General features: G+C 38.5%; 1 protein-coding gene and 1 pseudogene across 3 annotated transcripts in view; both read left to right on the plus strand.

The window, feature by feature from the left end:
- Positions 1–19,186, plus strand: part of Tmlhe (trimethyllysine hydroxylase, epsilon) — a 174,827-nt gene that overhangs the window by 108,930 nt on the left and 46,711 nt on the right. For both annotated transcript variants that reach the window (XM_006535854.4, NM_138758.2), the window contains exons 4-5: positions 4,180–4,459; positions 16,862–16,981. In XM_006535854.4, coding sequence (XP_006535917.1) covers positions 4,180–4,459; positions 16,862–16,981 — 400 coding nt within the window. The remainder of the gene's footprint in view (positions 1–4,179; positions 4,460–16,861; positions 16,982–19,186) is intronic.
- Positions 265–1,541, plus strand: Zf12 (Zf12 pseudogene; annotated as a pseudogene). Its single transcript, NR_003547.2, has one exon. The product of NR_003547.2 is annotated as a Zf12 pseudogene (transcript).

A 19,186-nucleotide genomic window follows, 5' to 3' on the forward strand; every position in this document is an offset into this window, starting at 1 on the left:
GGATGTCTGCACAGTCAGTGGAAGAAGATTCAGTACTTATCATCCCAAATCCAGATGAAGAAGAAAAAATTCTGAGAGTGAAACTAGAGGAGGATCCTGATGGTGAAGAGGGGTCGAGCATTTCCTGGAACCATCTCCCTGACCTGAAGGTTTTCCTGCAGCGGTTCAGGCAATTTGGATACCGGGATTCACCAGGACCTAGAGAGGCGGTGAGCCAGCTCGGAGAACTTTGCCACCTGTGGCTCAGACCAGAGACACACACAAAGGAGCAGATACTGGAGCTGGTAGTTTTGAAGCAGTTTGTTGCCTTCTTACCCAAGGAGCTACAGACTTGGGTTCGAGAGCATCACCCAGAGAATGGAGAGGAGGCAGTGGCTGTTCTAGAGGACTTGGAGAGTGAGCTTGATGACCCTGATCAGCCTGTTTCTCTCCGTCGGCGGAAACGGGAAGTGCTTGTAGAAGAGATAGCATCTCAAGAAGACGCTCAGGGATTACCGAGTTCTGAGCTGGATGCTGTAGAGAACCAGCTCAAATGTGCATCCTGGGAACTCCACTCTCTGAGGCACTGTGATGATGATGCCACGACAGATAATGGAGCACTGGCTCCCAAGCAAGAGATGGCTTCAGCGGGAGAGTCTCACAAAGTCCCCGGCACTCTCAATATAGGTGTTCCCCAGATTTTTAAATATGGAGAAACCTGTTTTCCCAAGGGTAGGTTTGAAAGGAAGAGAAATCCTTCTAGAAAGAAACAACACATATGTGACAAATGTGGGAAACACTTCAGTCAGGGCTCTGCCCTCATTCTTCATCAGAGAATCCACAGTGGCGAGAAACCTATGGATGTGTTGAATGTGGAAAAGCCTTCAGCAGAAGCTCCATCCTGGTGCAACACCAGAGAGTCCACACTGGAGAAAAACCCTACAAATGTCTTGAATGTGGGAAAGCTTTCAGCCAGAATTCTGGGCTCATTAACCATCAGCGGATCCACACTGGGGAGAAAACTTACGAGTGTGTGCAGTGTGGGAAATCCTACAGTCAGAGCTCAAACTTCTTCAGACATCAGAGACGACACAATGCAGAAAAACTTTTGAATGTTGTGAAGGTTTAAGAAATTAAGAGGAAACAATCAGCACTCAGGTCTTTTTCTTCAGAAATGAAGACAAAATTAAAAACATGAAGAGATATGGAAACTTATTTTTCCCTGTTGACTGGGAAAATCCACTGGGAAATAGAAAAAAAAAACAAACTTCATTCACCATTATTATCTTGAAAGAAATGGTGTTATACCTCCCTAGAATCTGAAATTTTAATAATTCAGGTGTTAATACCTAAATTTTTCTTGTGAAATTTATATTCTCTTTTTTTCTCTCCAGGTAATGAGCTACCTGGTTCTTTGTCCCTTTCCTTTTTCAGACAGCTACTTTATTTCTCTGTTGGTCATTGGAGTGTTGATCTGTAAGGGTGCATACGTTTTTATTTTAAAGGGCAACACGGGAATTGTAAAATCTAGAAGCCCATCCTCAAGACTCAGAAACATCCTTAAAAAAAAAAAAAGAAAGAAAAAAGCCATATGAAAAAACTATTATTCTGGAAGCTTCCTAAAATATATAGTAAACAAATATTTTTTAAAAAGAGTTTAAATAGTATTACTCTATAGCAGAGGAAACAACACGTATCCCACACAATATAGGCTATCAAGTAAAAACTTTAGTGTCATGTATGGGTTAACTCTTTTATAGTGATTATTTAATGGAAGAGAAGCAGCATGCTACAGTCTTGGCACATTAAATGGGTGAAACCCCACCGCTTTGTCTTATAATATCTGAAGAATAAAGGAGAATTTTCAGTTTCCTACAGGACATCTCCAGACACTGTTGGTAGCTCAAGCTCATTAATAAGGTAGAAATAGAATTCATAAATAATGTTCTCTCATTCTGGAAGAGTTGTCTCCATGTAAATCATTTCTCAAGAAATTAAATTAAGAGTCATGACAACTCTTTTGAAATATAGTCACCATCACTTTGGTATTTATGAGAGAAATAATTGCAGACAAACTGTAAAGACTTCTGAGGTTCCATGTAATTTTCTCACAGGCTTGCGGGTGCGCGCGCGCGCGCGCACACACACACACACACACACACACACACACACACACACACACACAAATACCCCACTGAGAGTCCAAAGGATTACTGGGTTCTACTGTTCAGGGAACTAACTCATCATGATAGATGGTGTGCCTACAGAATACTTGATATTACTAGGAAAACTTGTATTTTGGCAGTTAGATAGCATTTACAAATATAAACTCTATTCCTCCATTTCGGTTAATCTTTTCATGTTCCCCCTGTTAAAGTATTGTATATATTAATTGCAAAACTTTGACAGATAGAATTTAATGCTTTGTATGCTTTATGCCTTCTGTGGTGAGGGCATAGGCATATGATAATTCTTTTAAATATTTTATTCTTTGATCATTTCATAAATGTATATAATGTGTTTTGATCATATTTACCTCCCATCTGTTATCCTTGCTTATCTCCGTCCCACTTCAGCCAAACCCATTCTTGCCAAAAAGTCTTCCTCCTATTCTCATGTCTTCATTGTGACCCAGCAGGTTAGAAGAGGGAGTATTTGGCAGGATAACCAACACTAAATATATTTGGGAAAACCATATGGAAACCTCCTCCTATAGAAGCTTACTAAAACAAATCAAACCCAGTAACCCTTTGAACTCTCAGTGGTGTGGACTACAGCAAAACAGTACCTCTGGACACAACAAGGCCATTGCACACAGAACTCATGGTGGTTGTCACTGTGATCAAGCCAGCTAAAAGTCCCAGGATGGATGAGGGAAGGACTCAAGAAGTCCCACCCATACCAGAGGAGCTGTTAGCAATTGTTAGCTGTTGAGGGAGGGAGAGACAGTTTTATTTAGGAATATGGTCCCTGAAAGGCTACCGATGCCCCAGTAGATAGTACAATGCCCATACACTTACAGATAATAGTGAGTAGACTCAGTGGGTTTAAAACAGAGTACAAAGAACCCAGATGCCCCTCAACAGAGGAATGGATACAGAAAATGTGGTACATCTACACAATGGAGTACTACTCAGCTATTAAAAAGAATGAATTTATGAAATTCCTAGCCAAATGGATGGACCTGGAGAGCATCATCCTGAGTGAGGTAACACAATCACAAAGGAACTCACACAATATGTACTCACTGATAAGTGGATACTAGCCCAAAACCTAGGATACCCACGATATAAGATACAATTTCCTAAACACATGAAACTCAAGAAAAATGAAGACTGAAGTGTGGACACTATGCCCCTCCTTAGAAGTGGGAACAAAACACCCATGGAAGGAGTTACAGAAACAAAGTATGGAGCTGAGATGAAAGGATGGACCATGTAGAGACTGCCATATCCAGGGATCCACCCCATAATCAGCTTCCAAATGCTGACACCATTGCATACACTAGCAAGATTTTACTGAAAGGACCCAGATGTAGCTGTCTGATGTGAGACTATGCCGGGGCCTAGCAAACACAGAAGTGGATGCTCACAGTCAGCTAATGGATGGATCACAGGGCTCCCAATGGAGGAGCTAGAGAAAGTACCCAAGGAGCTAAAGGGATCTTCAACCCTATAGGTGGAACAACATTATGAACTAACCAGTACCCCTGAGCTTTTGACTCTAGCTGAATATGTATCAAAAGATGGCCTAGTCGGCCATCACTGGAAAGAGAGGCCCATTGGACACGCAGACTGTGTGCCCCGGTACAGGGGAACGCCAGGGCCAAAGGGGGGGAGTGGGTGGGTAGGGGAGTGGGGGTGGGTGGGTAAGGGGGACTTTTGGTATAGCATTGGAAATGTAAATGAGCTAAATACCTAATTAAAAAAAAATGAAAAAAAAATAAATAAAAAAAAAAAAAAAGAAAAAAAAAAAAATAAAACAGAGTACAAGATGATGTGAGTGGAAAGTGTTGGGCAAGAGCAGTTGGAAGAGACAGAATGGGAGGTGGATTTGACTAAAACATATGCATCTATGAAAATATCAAATAATTAAAAATGTTAAACTAATGTTGAAAAGAGAATGAACATTTTCAAGTACTAAACATTTGGCAGTATTTCCAAATTTTCTTCTAATGTCTTTTTTTTTTCTCCTTAAAAGGGCCAGATGGTCATGTGACTAGATATGATCTGGATTGGCTGGTGAAAAACAGTTATGAAGGGCAGAAACAAAAGGTTATCCAACCTAGAATATTATGGAATTCTAAACTCTACCAGCAAGCCCAAGTTCCATCTGTTGATTTCCAGTGCTTTTTAGAAACAAATGAAGGGTTGAAGAAGTTTCTGCAGAACTTTTTGCTGTATGGAATTGCATTTGTAGAAAATGTCCCTCCCACTGAAGAGCATACAGAAAAATTGGCAGAAAGGATTAGCTTAATCAGGTAATTTACTACCTTTCAGAAATTCATAATAACTAATTTCTAGAATATGAGCACCAATTAAAAGATGTACAGAGAGCTAGCTCATGGAGTACTTGTCTCAAATGTAATAGGCCCAGGTTCAGTCTCCAGTACTGTCATGGCCCCACAATAATCTCTCTGTCTCTCTACCCCTCCCCACCTCTCTATACCACACTCTCTTTCCCTCCCCTCTCTATCATTACTTGCTACTTGTAGTGTAATCTGCTCAAGAGAGGACTGAATTTGTACTATATTTTTAAAAGCAGGTTGATGTCCCTGGGAGGCCTGCTCTTTTCTGAGAGGAGTTGGGAGTGGGTTAAGGTGGATCTGGGGCAGAGGGGAGGCAAGGGAAAGAGATTGGGGGTAGAATGGGAGAATGTATGACAGAAGAATTAAAAGGGTCTAAAAATTAGCTATTTTCATTTTCTTAGATTCCTAACTTTCAATCATAGTTTGGTTATTAATGCCTCATTGAATATATTATATTGTATTATTTTGCATATTCACACCCCAAATTTTATTTTGGTCATACAGCAATCTTTTTTTTTGACTATTTGTTTGTTTTTATTTGTTTTTGTTTTTTCTTCTTTAATTTTTATTAGATATTTTCTTTATTTACATTTCAAATGCTATCCTGAAAGTTCCCTGTATCCTCGCCTCACCCTGCTCCCCTACCCACCCACTCCCATTTATTGGCCCTGACTGAAGTGCCTTTTTACTGAGGCATATAAAGTTTGCAAGACCTAGGGGTATATCTTCCCAATGATAGCCTACTAGGCCATCTTCTGCTACATATGCAGCTAGAGACAAGAGTACTGGGTGTACTTGTTAGTTCAAATTGTTGTTCCACCTATAGGGTTGCAGGCCCCTTCAGCTCATTGGATACTTTCTCTAGCTCCTCCATTGGGGGCCCTGTTTTCCATCCTATAGATGACTGTGAGCATCCACTTCTGTATTTACCATGCACTGTCAGAGCCTCACACGAGACATCTATATCAGGGTCATTTCAGTAAAATCTTGCTGGCATATGCAATACTTTCTGAATTTGGTGGCTGATTATGGGATGGATCCCCAGGTGGGGTAGTCTCTGGATCGTCCATCCTTTCATCTTAGCTCCAAACCTTGTCTCTGTAACTCCTCCCATGGGTATTTTGTTCCTTATTCTAGGGAGGAATGAAGTATCCACCCATTGGTCTTCCTTCTTCTTGATTTTCTTGTGTTTTGCAAATTGTACCTTTATATTCTGTTTCTGGGCTAATATCCACTTATAAGTGAGTGCATATCTAGTGACTTCTTTTGTGATTTGGTTACCTCATTAAGGATGATATCCACCAGATACATCCATTTGTCCAAGAATTTCATAAATTCATTGTTTTTAATAGCTGACCATTCCTTTGTTGAAGGACATCTGGGTTCTATCCAGCTTCTGGCTATTATAAATAAGCCTGCTATGAACACAGTGGAGCATGTATCCTTATTGCCAGTTGGAACATCTTCTGGGTATATGCTCAGGAGAGGTATTGCTGGATCCTCCGGTAGTACTATGTCCAATTTTCTGAGGAAGCACCAGATTGATTTCCAGAGTGGTTATATAAGCTTGCAATCCCACCAGCAATGGAGGAGTGTTCCTCTTTCTCCACATCCTTGCCAGCATCTGCTGTCACCTGAATTTTTGATCTTAGCCATTCTCACTGGTGTGAGGTGGAATCTCAGGGTTGTTTTGTTTTGTATTTTCCTGATGATTAAAGATGTTGAACATTTTTTCAGGTGCTTCACTGCCTTCGGTATTCCTAAGTTGAGAATACTTTGTTTAGCACTGTACCCCAATTTTTTCTTTTTTCCACTTTATTATTAGGTATTTATTTCAGTTACATTTCAGATGCTATCCTGAAAGACTACTATACCCCACTCCGCTCTGCTATCTGCCCACTCCGACTTTGTGGCCCTGGTGTACTGGGGCACAGAAAGATTGCAAGACCAATGGGCCTCTCTTTCCACTGATGGCCGACTAGTTAGTTCATATTGTTGTTCCACCTATAGGGTTGCAGACCACTTCAGCTCCTTGGGTACTTTCTCTAGCTCCTCCATTGGGGGCCCTGTGTTCCATCCAATAGCTGACTATGAGCATCCTCTTCTGTGTTTGCCAGGCACTGACATAGCCTCACAAGAGACAGCTATATCAGGGTCCTTTCAACAAAATCTTAGTGGTATATGAAATAGTATCCGCTTTTGGTGGCTGATTATGGGATGGACCCTGGATAGGGCAGTTTCTAGATGGTCCATCCTTTTGTCACAGCTCCAAAATTTGTCTCTGTAACTCCTTCCATTGGTGTTTTGCTCCCAATTCAAAGAATGGCCAAAGTGTCCACCCTTTGCTCTTCGTTATTCTTGACTTTCATGTGTTTTAAAAATTGTATCTTGGGTATTCTAAATTTCTGGGCTAGTATCCACTTAACAGTGAGTGCATATCATGTGAGTTCTTTTGTGATTAATTTACCTCACTCAGGATGATACCCTCCAGATCCTTCCATTTGCCTAGGAATTTCATAAATTCATTGTTTTTAATAGCTGAGTATTCCATTGTATAAATGTACCACATTTTCTGTATCCATTCCTCTGTTGAGGGACATCTGGGTACTTTCCAGCTTCTGGCTATTATAAATAAGGCTGGTCTAAATATAGTGGAGCATGAGTTCTTATTACAAGTTGGAACATATGCCCAGGAGAGGTATTGCGGGATCCTCCGGTAGTAATATGTCCAATTTTCTGAGGAACTGCCAGACTGATTTCCAGAGTGGTTATACAAGCCTGCAATCCCACCAACAATGGAGGAGTGTTCCTCTTTCTCCACATCCTCACCAGCATCTGCTGTCACCTGAATTTTTGATCTTAGCCATTCTGACTAGTGTGAGGTGGAATCTCAGGGTTGTTTTGATTTGCATTTCCCTGATGATTAAGGATATTGAACATTTTTTCAGGTGCTTCTCTGCCATTCAGTATTCCTCAGGTGAGAATTCTTTGTTCAGTTCTGAGCCCCATTTTTTAAATGGGGTTATTTGATTTTCTGAAGTCCACCTTCTTGAGTTCTTTATATATGTTGGGTATTAGTCCCCTATCTGATTTAGGATAGGTAAAGATTCTTTCGCAATCTCTTGGTGGTCTTTTAGTCTTATTGACAGTGTTTTTTGCCTTGCAGAACCTTTGGAGTTTCATGAGGTCCCATTTGTCAATCCTCGATCTTACAGCACAAGCCATTGCTGTTCTATTCAGGAATTTTTCCCCTGTGCCCATATATTCAAGGCTTTTCCACACTTTCTCCTCTATAAATTTCACTGTCTCTGGTTTTATGTGAAGTTCCTTGATCCACTTAGATTTGACCTTAGTACAAGGAGATAGGAATGGATCAATTCACATTCTTCTACATGATAACAACCAGTTGTTCCAGCACCATTTGTTGAAAATGCTTTTATTATGTTAAGGTATGGGCCTTGAATTCCTGATCTTTCCAAGACTTTTATCATGAATGGGTGTTGGATCTTGTCAAATGCTTTTTCTGCATCTAACGAGATTATCATGTGGTTTTTGTCTTTGAGTTTGTTTATATTATGGATTACATTGATGGATTTTCGTATATTAAACCATCCCTGCATCCCTGGAATAAAACCTACTTGGTCAGGATGGATGATTGCTTTAATGTGTTCTTGAATTCTGTTAGCGAGAATTTTATTGAGTATTTTTGCATCGATATTCATAAGAGAAATTGGTCTGAAGTTCTCTATCTTTGTTGGATCTTTCTGTGGTTTAGGTATCAGAGTAATTGTGGCTTCATAAAATGAGTTTGGTAGAGTACCTTCTACTTCTATTTTGTGAAATAGTTTGTGCAGATCTGGGATTAGATCTTCTTTGAAGGTCTGATAGATCTCTGCACTAAACCCGTCTGGTCCTGGGCTTTTTTTGGCTGGGAGACTATTAATAACTGCTTCTATTTCTTTAGGGGATATGGGACTGTTTAGATCATTAACTTGATCGTGATTTAACTTTGGTACCTGGTATCTGTCCAGAAATTTGTCCATTTCGACCAGGTTTTCCAGTTTTGTTGAGTATAGCCTTTTGTAGAAGGATCTGATGGTGTTTTGGATTTCTTCAGGATCTGTTATGTCTCCCTTTTCATTTCTGATTTTGTTAATTAGGATTTTGTCCCTGTGCCCTCTAGTGAGTCTAGCTAAGGGTTTATCTATCTTGTTGATTTTCTCAAAGAACCAACTCCTCGTTTGGTTAATTCTTTGAATAGTTCTTCTTATTTCCACTTGGTGTGATTTCACCCCTGAGTTTGATTATTTCCTGCCGTCTACTCCTCTTCGGTTAATTTTCTTCCTTTTTTTTCTAGAGCTTTTAGATGTGTTGTCAAGCTGCTAGTATGTGCTCTCTCCAGTTTCTTCTTGGAGGCACTCAGAGCTATGAGTTTCCCTCTTAGAAATGCTTTCATTGTGTCCCTTAGTTTTGGATATGTTGTGGCTTCATTTTCCTTAAACTCTAAAAAGTCTTTAATTTCTTTCTTTATTCCATTCTTTACCAAGGTATCATTGACAAGAGCGTTATTCAGTTTCCACGTGAAAGTTGGCTTTCCATTATTTATTTTGTTATTGAAGATCAGCCTTAGTCCATCATGATCTGAGAGGACACATGGGACAATTTCCATATTTTTGTATCTGTTGAGGCCTGTTTTGTGATCAATTATATGGTCAATTTTGGAGAAGGTCCCGTGAGGTGCTGAGAAGAAGGTATATCCTTTTGTTTTAGGATAAAATGTTCTGTAGATATCTGTCAGGTCCATTTGTTTAATAACTTCTGTTAGTTTCACTGTGTCCCTGTTTAGTTTCTGTTTCCACGATCTGTCCATTGAAGAAAGTGGTGTGTTGAAGTCTCCCACTATTATTTTGTGAGGTGCAATGTGTGCTTTGAGCTTTACTAAGGTGTCTTTAATGAATGTGGCTGCCCTTGCATTTGGGGCATAGATATTCAGAATTGATAGTTCCTTTTGGAGGATTTTACCTTTGATGAGTATGAAGTGTCCCTCCTTGTATTTTTTGATATCTTTGGGTTGGAAGTCGATTTTATTCGATATCAGAATGGCTACTCCAGCTTGTTTCTTCAGTCCTTTTGCTTGGAAAATTGTTTTCCAGCCTTTCACTCTGAGGTAGTGTCTGTCTTTTTCCCTGAGATGGGTTTCTTGTAAGCAGCATGATGTTGGGTCCTGTTTGTGTAGCCATTCTGTTAGTCTATGTCTTTTTATTGGGGAATTGTGTCCATTGATATTAAGAGATATTAAGGAAAAGCAATTGTTGCTTCCTTTTATTTTTTTTTTTTTGTTAGAGTTGGCATTCTTTTCTTGTGGCAGTCTTCTTTTTGGTTCATTGAGGGATTACTTTCTTGCTTTTTCTAGGGTGTGATTTCTGTCCTTGTATTGTTTTTCTTCTGCTATTATCCTTTGAAAGGCTGGATTCTTGGAAAGATAATGTGTGAATTTGGTTTTGTCGTGGAATACTTTGATTTCTCCATGTATAGTAATTGAGAGTTTGGCCGGGTATAGTAGCCTGGGCTGGTATTTGTGATCTCTTAGTGTCTGTATAACATCTGTCCAGGCTCTTCTGGCTTTCATAGTCTCTGGTGAAAAGTCTGGTGTAATTCTGATAGGCCTTCCTTTATATGTTACTTGACTTTTCTCCCTTACTGCTTTTAATATTCTATCTTTATTTAGTGCAATTGTTGTTCTGATTATTATGTGTTGGGAGGAATTTCTCTTCTGGTCCAGTCTATTTGGAGTTCTGTAGGCTTCTTGTATGATCATGGCCATCTCTTTCTTTATGTTTGGGAAGTTTTCTTCTATTATTTTGTTGAAGATATTTGCTGGCCCTTTAAGTTGAAAATCTTCATTCTCATCAACTCCTATTATCCGTAGGTTTGGTCTTCTCATTGTGTCCTGGATTTCCTGGATGTTTTGAGTTAGGATCCTTTTGCATTTTGTATTTTCTTTGATTGTTGTGCTGATGTTCTCTATGGAATCTTCTGCACCTGAGATTCTCTCTTACATCTCTTGTATTCTGTTGCTGATGCTTGCATCTATGGTTCCATATCTCTTTCCTAGGGTTTCTATCTTCAGCGTTGCCTCACTTTGGGTTTTCTTCATTGTGTCTACTTCCCCTTTTAGTTCTAGTATGGTTTTTTTTCATTTCTGTCACCTGTTTGGATGTGTTTTCCTGTTTTTCTTTAAGGACTTCTGTTTGGTTGTGTTTTCCTGTTTTTCTTTAAGGACCTGTAACTCTTTAGCAGTGCTCTCCTGTATTTCTTTAAGTGAGTTATGAAAGTCCTTCTTGATGTCCTCTACCATCATCATGAGAAATATTTTTAAATCTGGGTCTAGATTTTCGGTTGTGTTGGGGTGCCCAGGACTGGGTTGGGTGGGAGTGCTGCGTTCTGATGATGGTGAGTGGTCTTGATTTCTGTTAGTAGGATTCTTACGTTTGCCTTTTGCCATCTGGTAATCTCTGAAGCTAGCTGTTATAGTTGTCTCTGGTTAGAGCTTGTTCCTCAGGTGACTCTGTTAGCCTCTATAAGCAGATCTGGGAGGCTAGCTCTCTCCTTAGTTTCAGTGGTCAGAGTATTCCCTGCAGGCAAGCTCTCTTCTTGCAGGGAAGGTGCCCAGATATGTGGTGTTCGAACCTGCCTCCTGGTAGAAGTTGTGTTCCACTCACCAGAGGTCTTTGGATCCCATGGGGAATCCTGTGTGGGCCCTTGCGGGTTTCAGGAGACTCTGCTGGCAAGGCACCCCGGTGCTCGAGTGGACCAGAAGGGACTTGTGTCCCAGGTCAGGCTGGGTCGCCTGCTTCCCTAGTTAATCGTATGTGGAGTATCATGATCCACCTAGACTTGAGCTTTGTACAAGGAGTTAAGAATGGATCAATTCTCATTCTTCTATATGATAACTGCCAGTTGTACCAGCACCATTTGTTGAAAATGCTGTCTTTTCTCCACTGGATGTTTTTATCTCCCTTTTCAAAGATCAAGTGACCATAGGTGTGTGGATTCATTTCTGGGTCTTCTATTCCATTTTATCTACCTGTCTGTCAATGTACAATTACCCTGCAGTTATTTATCACAATTTCTTGAGGTCAGGGATGGTGATTCCCCCAGAGGTTCTTTTATTGTTGAGAATAGTTTTTGCTATCCTAGGTTTTTTGTTATTTCAGATGAATTTTCAAATGGCACTTTCTAACTCAGTGAAGAATTAATTGAGTTGGAATTTTGATGGGGTTTGCATTGAATCCGTAGAATGCTTTCGGCAGGATAGCCATTTTGACTATATTAATCCTGCCATTCCCTGAGTATGGGAGATTTTTTACATCTTCTGAGATCTTCTTCAGTTTATTTCTTCAGACACATGATGTTCTTATCATACAGATCTTTCACTTCCTTAGTTAGATTCACCCCAAGGTATTTTATATTATTTGTGACTATTGTGAAGGTTGTTTCACTAATTTCTTTCCCAGCCCATTTATGCTGTGTGTAGAGAAAGGCCATTGACTTGCTTGAGTTAATTTTATATCCAGCTACTGCACTGAAGCTGTTTATCAGGTTTAGGAGTTCTCTGGTAGAATTTTTGGGGTCATTTATATATACTATCATATCATCTGCAAATAGTGATATTTGTCTTCTTCCTTTCCAATTTGTAACCCCTTTATTTCCTTTTGTTGTCTAATTGCTCTGGCTAGAATTTCAAGTACTATATTGAATAGGGAGGGAGAAAGTGGGCAGCCTTCTCTAGTCCCTGATTTTAGTGGGATTGCTTTAATTTCTTTCCATTTAGTTGAATATTGGCTACTTGTTTGCTTTATATTGCTTTTATTATGTTTAGGTATGGTCCTTGAATTCCTGATCTTTCCAAAACTTTTATCATGAACGGGTGTTGGATTTTTTTCAAATGCTTTCTCAGCATCTAAAAAAAATGATCATGTGATTTTTGTCTTTTATTTTCTTTATATAGTATATTAAATTGACCGATTTCTATATATTAAACCATCCCTGCATCCCTGGGATGAAGCCTACTTGATCATGATGGATGATCGTTTTGATGTGTTCTTGTATTCAGTTAGCGAGGATTTTATTGAGTATTTTTTCATTGATAGTCATAAGGGAACATGTTCTGATGTTCTCTTTCTTTTTTGGATCTTTCTGTGGTTTAAGCATTAGAGTAATTGTGGCTTCATAAAATGAATTGGGTAGAGTACCTTCTGTTTCTATTTTGTGGAATAGTTTGAGGAGAGTTGGAATTAGGTCTTCATTGAGTGTCTGATAGAACCTGCACTAAACCTGTCTGGTCCTGGGCCTTTTTTTTTTTTTGGTTGGGAGACTATTGATGACTACTTCTATTTCTTTAGGGGAAATGGGACTGTTTAGATCATTAGATTACACTGTGATTTAACTTTGCTCTAGGGAGTTGTCCATTTCATCCAGGCTTTCTAGTTTTCTTTCTTTTCTTTTCTTTTTCTTTTCTTCTTTTTTTTTTTTTGTTGAGTATAACATTTTGTAGAAGAATCTGATGATGTTTTGGATTTCCTCAGGTTCAGTTGTTATGTTTCCTTTTTCATTTTGTTAATTAGAATACTGTCCCTGTGCCCTCTAGTTAGTCTGGCTAAGGATTTATCTATCTTGTGGATTTTCTCAAAGAACCAGCACCTGGTTGGTTAGATTCTTTGAATAGTTCTTTTTGTTTCCACTTGGTTGATTTCAGCCCTGAGTTTGATTATTTCCTGCTGTCTACTCCTCTTGGGTGAATTGGCTTCCTTTACTTCTAAAGCTTCTTGGTGTGCTGTCAGGCTGCTAGTGTTTGCTAACTCTAGTTTCTTTTTAGAGGCACTCAGGGCTATGAGTTTTCCTCTTAGTACTGCCTTTATTGTGTCCCATAAGTTTGGGTATGTTGTGGCTTCATTTTTATTAAAATATCATTTTAATCTATCATTGAGTAGAGTGTTCTTCAGATTCCACGTGAATTTTGGCTTTCTAATATTTATGCTGTTACTGAAGATCAGCCTTATTCCATGGTGATCTGACAGGATGCATGGGATTATTTCAATATTTTTGTATCTGAGGAGGCCTGTTTTGTGAGCAATTATATGTTCAATTTTGGAGAAGGTACCATGAGGTGCTGAGAAGAAGGTATATCCTTTTGTTTTAGTGTAAAATGTTCTGTATATATCTCTTAAATCCATTTGTTTCATAACTTCTGTTAGTTTCATTTGTGTCTTTGTTTAGTTTTTGTTTCCAGGATCTGTCCCTTGGTGAGTGTGGCGTGTTGAAGTCTTTCACTATTATTGTGTGAAGTGCAATGTGAGGTTTGAGCTTTACTAAAGTTTCTTTAATGAATGTGGCTGCCCTTGCACTTAGAGCATAGATATTCAGAATTGAGAGTTCATCTTGTTAGATTTTTACCTTTGATGAGTATGAAGAGCCCCCCCCCTCTTGTCTTTTTTGATAACTTTGGGTTGGAAGTCAATTTTATTCAATATTACAATGGCTACTCCAGCTTGTTTCTTTGGACCATTTGCTTGGAAAGTTGTTTTCCAGCCTTTCACTCTGAGGTAGTATCTGTCTTTGTCCCTGAGGTGGTTTTCCTGTAAGCAGCAAAATGTCGGGTCCTGTTTGTTTAGTCAGTCTATTAGTCTATATCTTTTTTGGGGGGAATTGAGCCCATTGATGTTAAATGAAATTAAAGAAAAGTTAAAAAAAAATAAAGTTGCTTCCTGTTAGAGTTGGGATTCTGTTCTTGAGGCTGTCTTCTTTTACATTTGTTGAATGATTACTTTCTTGCTTTTTCTAGGGTGTATTTTCTGTCCTTGTTTTGGTGTTTTCCCTTTATTATCCTTTGAAGGGCTGGATTTCTGGAAAGATATTGTGTGAATTTGGTTTTGTCATAGAATACTTTGGTTTCTCCATCTCTGGTAATTGATAGTTTAGTTGGGTATAGTAGCCTTGGCTGGCATTTTTGTTTTCTTAAGGTCTGTATAAAATCTGTCCAGGATCTTCTGGCTTTCATAGACTCTGGTGAGAAATCTGGTGTAATTCTAATAGTCCTGCCTTTATATGTTACTTGACTTTTTTCCCCTTATTTCTTTTAATATTCTATGTATGTTTAGTGCATTTGTTGTTCTAATTTATTATGTGTAGGGAGGAATTTCTTTTCTGGTCCCGTATATTTGGAGTTCTGTAGGCTTCTTGTATGTTCATGGGCATCTCTTTCATTAGTCTTGGGAAGTTTTCTTCTATAATTTTGTTGAAGATATTTGCTGGCCCTTTAAGTTGAAAATCTTCATTCTCATCTTTTCCTATTATCTGTCGGTTTGGTCTCATTACGTCCTGGATTTCCTGGACGTTTTGAGTTAGGATCTTTTTGCATTTTGCATTTTCTTTGATTGTTGTGCCCATGTTCTCTATGAAATTTTCTGCACCTGAGATTCTCTGTTGTATCACTTGTATTCTGTTGCTAATGCTCGCATCTATGATTCCTGATTTCTTTCCTAGGGTTTCTATCTCCAGAATTGTCTCCCCTTGGGCTTTCTTTATTGTTTCTACTTCCCTTTTTAGGTCTTGGATGGTTTTGTTCAATTCCATCACCTGTTTGATTTTGTTTTCCTTTAATTCTTCAAGGGATTTTTGTACTTCCTCTTTCAGGACTTCTAACTTTTTAGCAGTGTTATCCGGTAATTCTTTAAGTACTTCTACCTGTTTAGAAGTGTTCTCCCGTATTTCTTTTAGTGAGTTTTTAATGCCCTTCTTAAAGTCCTCTACCAGCATCATGAGATATGATTTTAAATCCCAGTCTTGCTTTTTCGGGTGTGTTGGGGTATCCAGGACTGGTTTAGGTGGGAGTGCTTTGTTCTAATGATGGTGAGTGGTCTTGGTTTCTGTTAGTAAGATTCTTAAGTTTCCCTTTCACCATCTGGTAATCTCTGGTGTTAGGTGTTATAGTTGTCTCTGGTTGGAGCTTGTTCCTCCTGTGATTCTGTTAGCCTCTGTCAGCAGTCCTGGGATTCCAGCTCTCTCCTGAGTCTCAGTGGTCAGAGTACTCTCTGTAGGCAAGCTCTCCTCTTGTAAGGAAGGTGCACAGATGTCTGGCATTCAGATCTGCCTCCTGACTGAAGATGAAGGCCAGAAACAGGGGCTGTCCCAGAAGATGTGTTGCCTCTGCAATCTGTGCCTCACCTGCACAGACTGCTCTCCGAGGGACCCAGGACACAAAATGGCTCCCTCACCTGCTCTGGTAGAGCCCTCCTAGGTGGCCACATCTCCTCCTACAGGGAAGGTGCCTGGATGTCTGGAGCTCGATATGGGGGTCTGTCCCAGAAGCTGTGTCACTTCTGCCAGTCTCAGGAGCTGTGTTGTTTCTGCAGTCCACACTCTCACTTGTGCAGACTGGTCTCTACTGGACCTGGGACACAAGGTGGCTCCCTCAACTGCTCAGGCAGTCAGAGCCCTCCCAGGCAGCCACCTTTCCTCTGGCGGGGATGGTGCCGGATGTCTGGAGCCAGAAATGGGGGTCTATCCCAGAAGCTGTGTAGCTTCTGCAGTCTGCTTGCTCACCCTCCATAGTCTGCAAGCTGACCAGTGCAGTTGCAGCAATCTTTTAATCATGTGTTTTATTCTCTGTTCCACTGATAAGCCTGTAATGCTAAGATACACTCAGTGACTTTTCCAGGATTACTCTGATACAGAATGTATAGAGTAGTATAGAGATTTAAATACCTTAGATTTCCTGCTCCCAAATATAATATCATTTTTATTACTATTCTTCATTTCTCATTTTCTCTTTTCTTTATTCCTCTATGTTCAAAAGATTAAATGAAGACAAAAATCTCTATAACACTTGAATAAAATGGAAACTCTTCTGTCACTCTTGGTTATTATATTATCGGATATGTTAGAAAAGTACTATTGTTGAAAATCTGAATATCAATGAAAGAAAGGAGTTGTTATATAAATTAATTAAAATTGTCCCTTACTACAAGCAGCCACGCCATTGTTTCTATAAAACGAAAGTAAATACAGTGAATGTCCTTAAACGAGGAGACTAATAAAGTAGTATATAATCAATATGCAGTGATCCCTGAGATTTCAGAATGTATGTTTTCAATGGTTTTCAGTTCGTGTTCCTAGAATGTCAGTTGTTGAGAGAATTTTCAAGACTTGTATAGACATGTATTTTACCTATCAATTTCAACTTATAGATATCAATATATAATAATAACTATTATATATACACATATATGAAACAATCTTGAATAGTATAAATTTACAAATATGTAATAGTTATTTCTTGATTTTATTTGGCAGAGAAACCATCTATGGAAGGATGTGGTATTTCACTTCAGATTTTTCCAGAGGTGACACTGCATACACCAAGCTAGCTCTAGACCGGCATACTGACACTACCTACTTTCAAGAGCCCTGTGGGTGAGTATATTAGACTTTTCCAGTGTAGTATCCTTCTAGTATATGGTCTTGAATAGTTTCTTAATCATTGTCTATTCTATTTCAATGAAGATTATACCTACATACTGTGGACTTATATGAGTGTGTCTCTGCTTTCGCCTGGAAACATCGTTATTTTGAAATATTCTAGTTCAGTCCTCATTAAACTTTAAGGAATAAAATTTGTATCTAAAATATAACACATATACATAAGATGTATGTGTGAAGAGACCGCTACTGGCTTATACTCTAGCCCTAGCTGCTTTTTTTTTTTCTAGAATTAGAACTCACTATGCAGCCTAGCCTTGAAAAATCCTAAATCCTCTTGCCTAAGTATTATAAGCCACTATACAGGACGACAATATTTTCTCAAAATAATTACAGTTCACACACACAAAAAAAATTTAACTATGAGCTTTAGAAAGAACATTTTGGCAGGGCCAGGCATGGTAGCATAGGTCTTTAATTCTAGTATTCAGGGAGGTAGAGGTAGGTATATTTTACTGTGTTTAAAGAGATCCTGGGCTATACAGTAAGAATTTATCTTTTAAAAATTTATATTTTCTTGCATTTAGTTACTGTATTATAGCAAAGAGGTCTGTTTTACAAACACTGCTGTTATTATAATTATATTAAGAAGACTCTGAATCCTACTTACAAGTAATTGGAGAAAAATTGCCAAAAATAACTTTTTTCATAGTAAATCAGTAACTCATATACTATATTAAAATTTCTTACTTTTTTCTACTTATTAGAGGCCTCTATATTTGTTACTTTGTGGTTGTTGATATTGTTTCTTTATACAGATTATGAACCTGAAACAATATTAGGAAAATGATTGTATATGTACACGTGGTGTTAAATTGATAGTAGGAGAAGATGATACCTAGCTGATTACTGTTACATTGGTAATATAATTTATTAGTTTTCTTTGAAGAGTTTGTATGATAATAATATTTTGGGCCAATGAGATGACTCAGCTGGCTAAGATACTTGTCATCAAACCTGATGACTTGAGTTCAGTCCCTGGGACATGCACATGGTGGAATGGGAGAACTGATCCCTATGGGTTTTCCTCTGGCCTCCATACATGTACTATGGCATGCACATGTGTTCACATTTGATGATCATAGATAAAGTATGTTTACTTTTTACCTTTTCTAGTCAATTGTAAAGACTGAGTAGATTTGTACCATAGAGTTAGTAGTGAAGAGTTAAGGCTGTGACATCACCTAGATCTTGATCTGCAACCCAGTTTGAACATTTTTATTAGCTTTTTTTATGTTGAACAAGATATGTTAAAATCTCCAAGTTTCCATATCTTCATCTGCAAAATGAGATTATCAGTACAATCTATTCATTAATATTGATAAGAAGTTATATTATGTGATAAAAGCATTTAACATTCTGCTCAACACTAAGTATTCAGTAAGGATAGTTGTAATTCACTTTAGTTATTATAATCACCACTGTCATCTTCATTGTTACACGTCTATCCTTTCTAAAGCCACCTTTGCTTTAGGTGTCATCCTTTCTTTAACTGTAACTTTCCTTCTATCTTTAGCCTTCTCATCATTCAGCTTTATTAATTCTCTACTTTTGTGTATTTGCGTAGATTCTATATTCCTTTTTCTTTGTGTGTATATTCTTTTTATATCCCGCTGTAGATAAGCTTTTTCTTAAAATCTACAGTTAATACCTTTCAAAATTATTATTAGCATACATTAAGTATAAAGATGAGTCTTATTATGATAGTTTCATACATTTTTATAATGTACTTTAAACATATCAATTCTTTCTATTAGTCTTACCTATCTACACTCCTCCTTTTCTGTTTTATTAACCCTAGTAGTGCCCCTTTCAATTTCATAGTTTTTTATCTTCATGTTCAATAAAGCATGTGATACTTGCTTTATGGCACTGACTTACTATGCATAACTCTTTGATCTCTAGTTCCAGTCATTTTTCAACATGTAACTCTAACTTTTTTTAAAAATATTGAGTCATTTTTTTCCATTTTTTATTAGATATTTAGCTCATTTACATTTCCAATGCTATCCGAAAAGTCCCCCATACCCACCCACCCCCACTCCCCTACCCACCCACTCCCCCTTTTTGGCCCTGGTGTTCCCCTGTACTGGGGCATATAAAGTTTGCGTGTCCAATGGACCTTTCTTTCCAGTGATG

This window comes from Mus musculus (assembly GCF_000001635.26).
Source record: "Mus musculus strain C57BL/6J chromosome X unlocalized genomic contig, GRCm38.p6 C57BL/6J MMCHRX_RANDOM_CTG2".
NCBI classification, from domain to species: domain Eukaryota; kingdom Metazoa; phylum Chordata; class Mammalia; order Rodentia; family Muridae; genus Mus; species Mus musculus.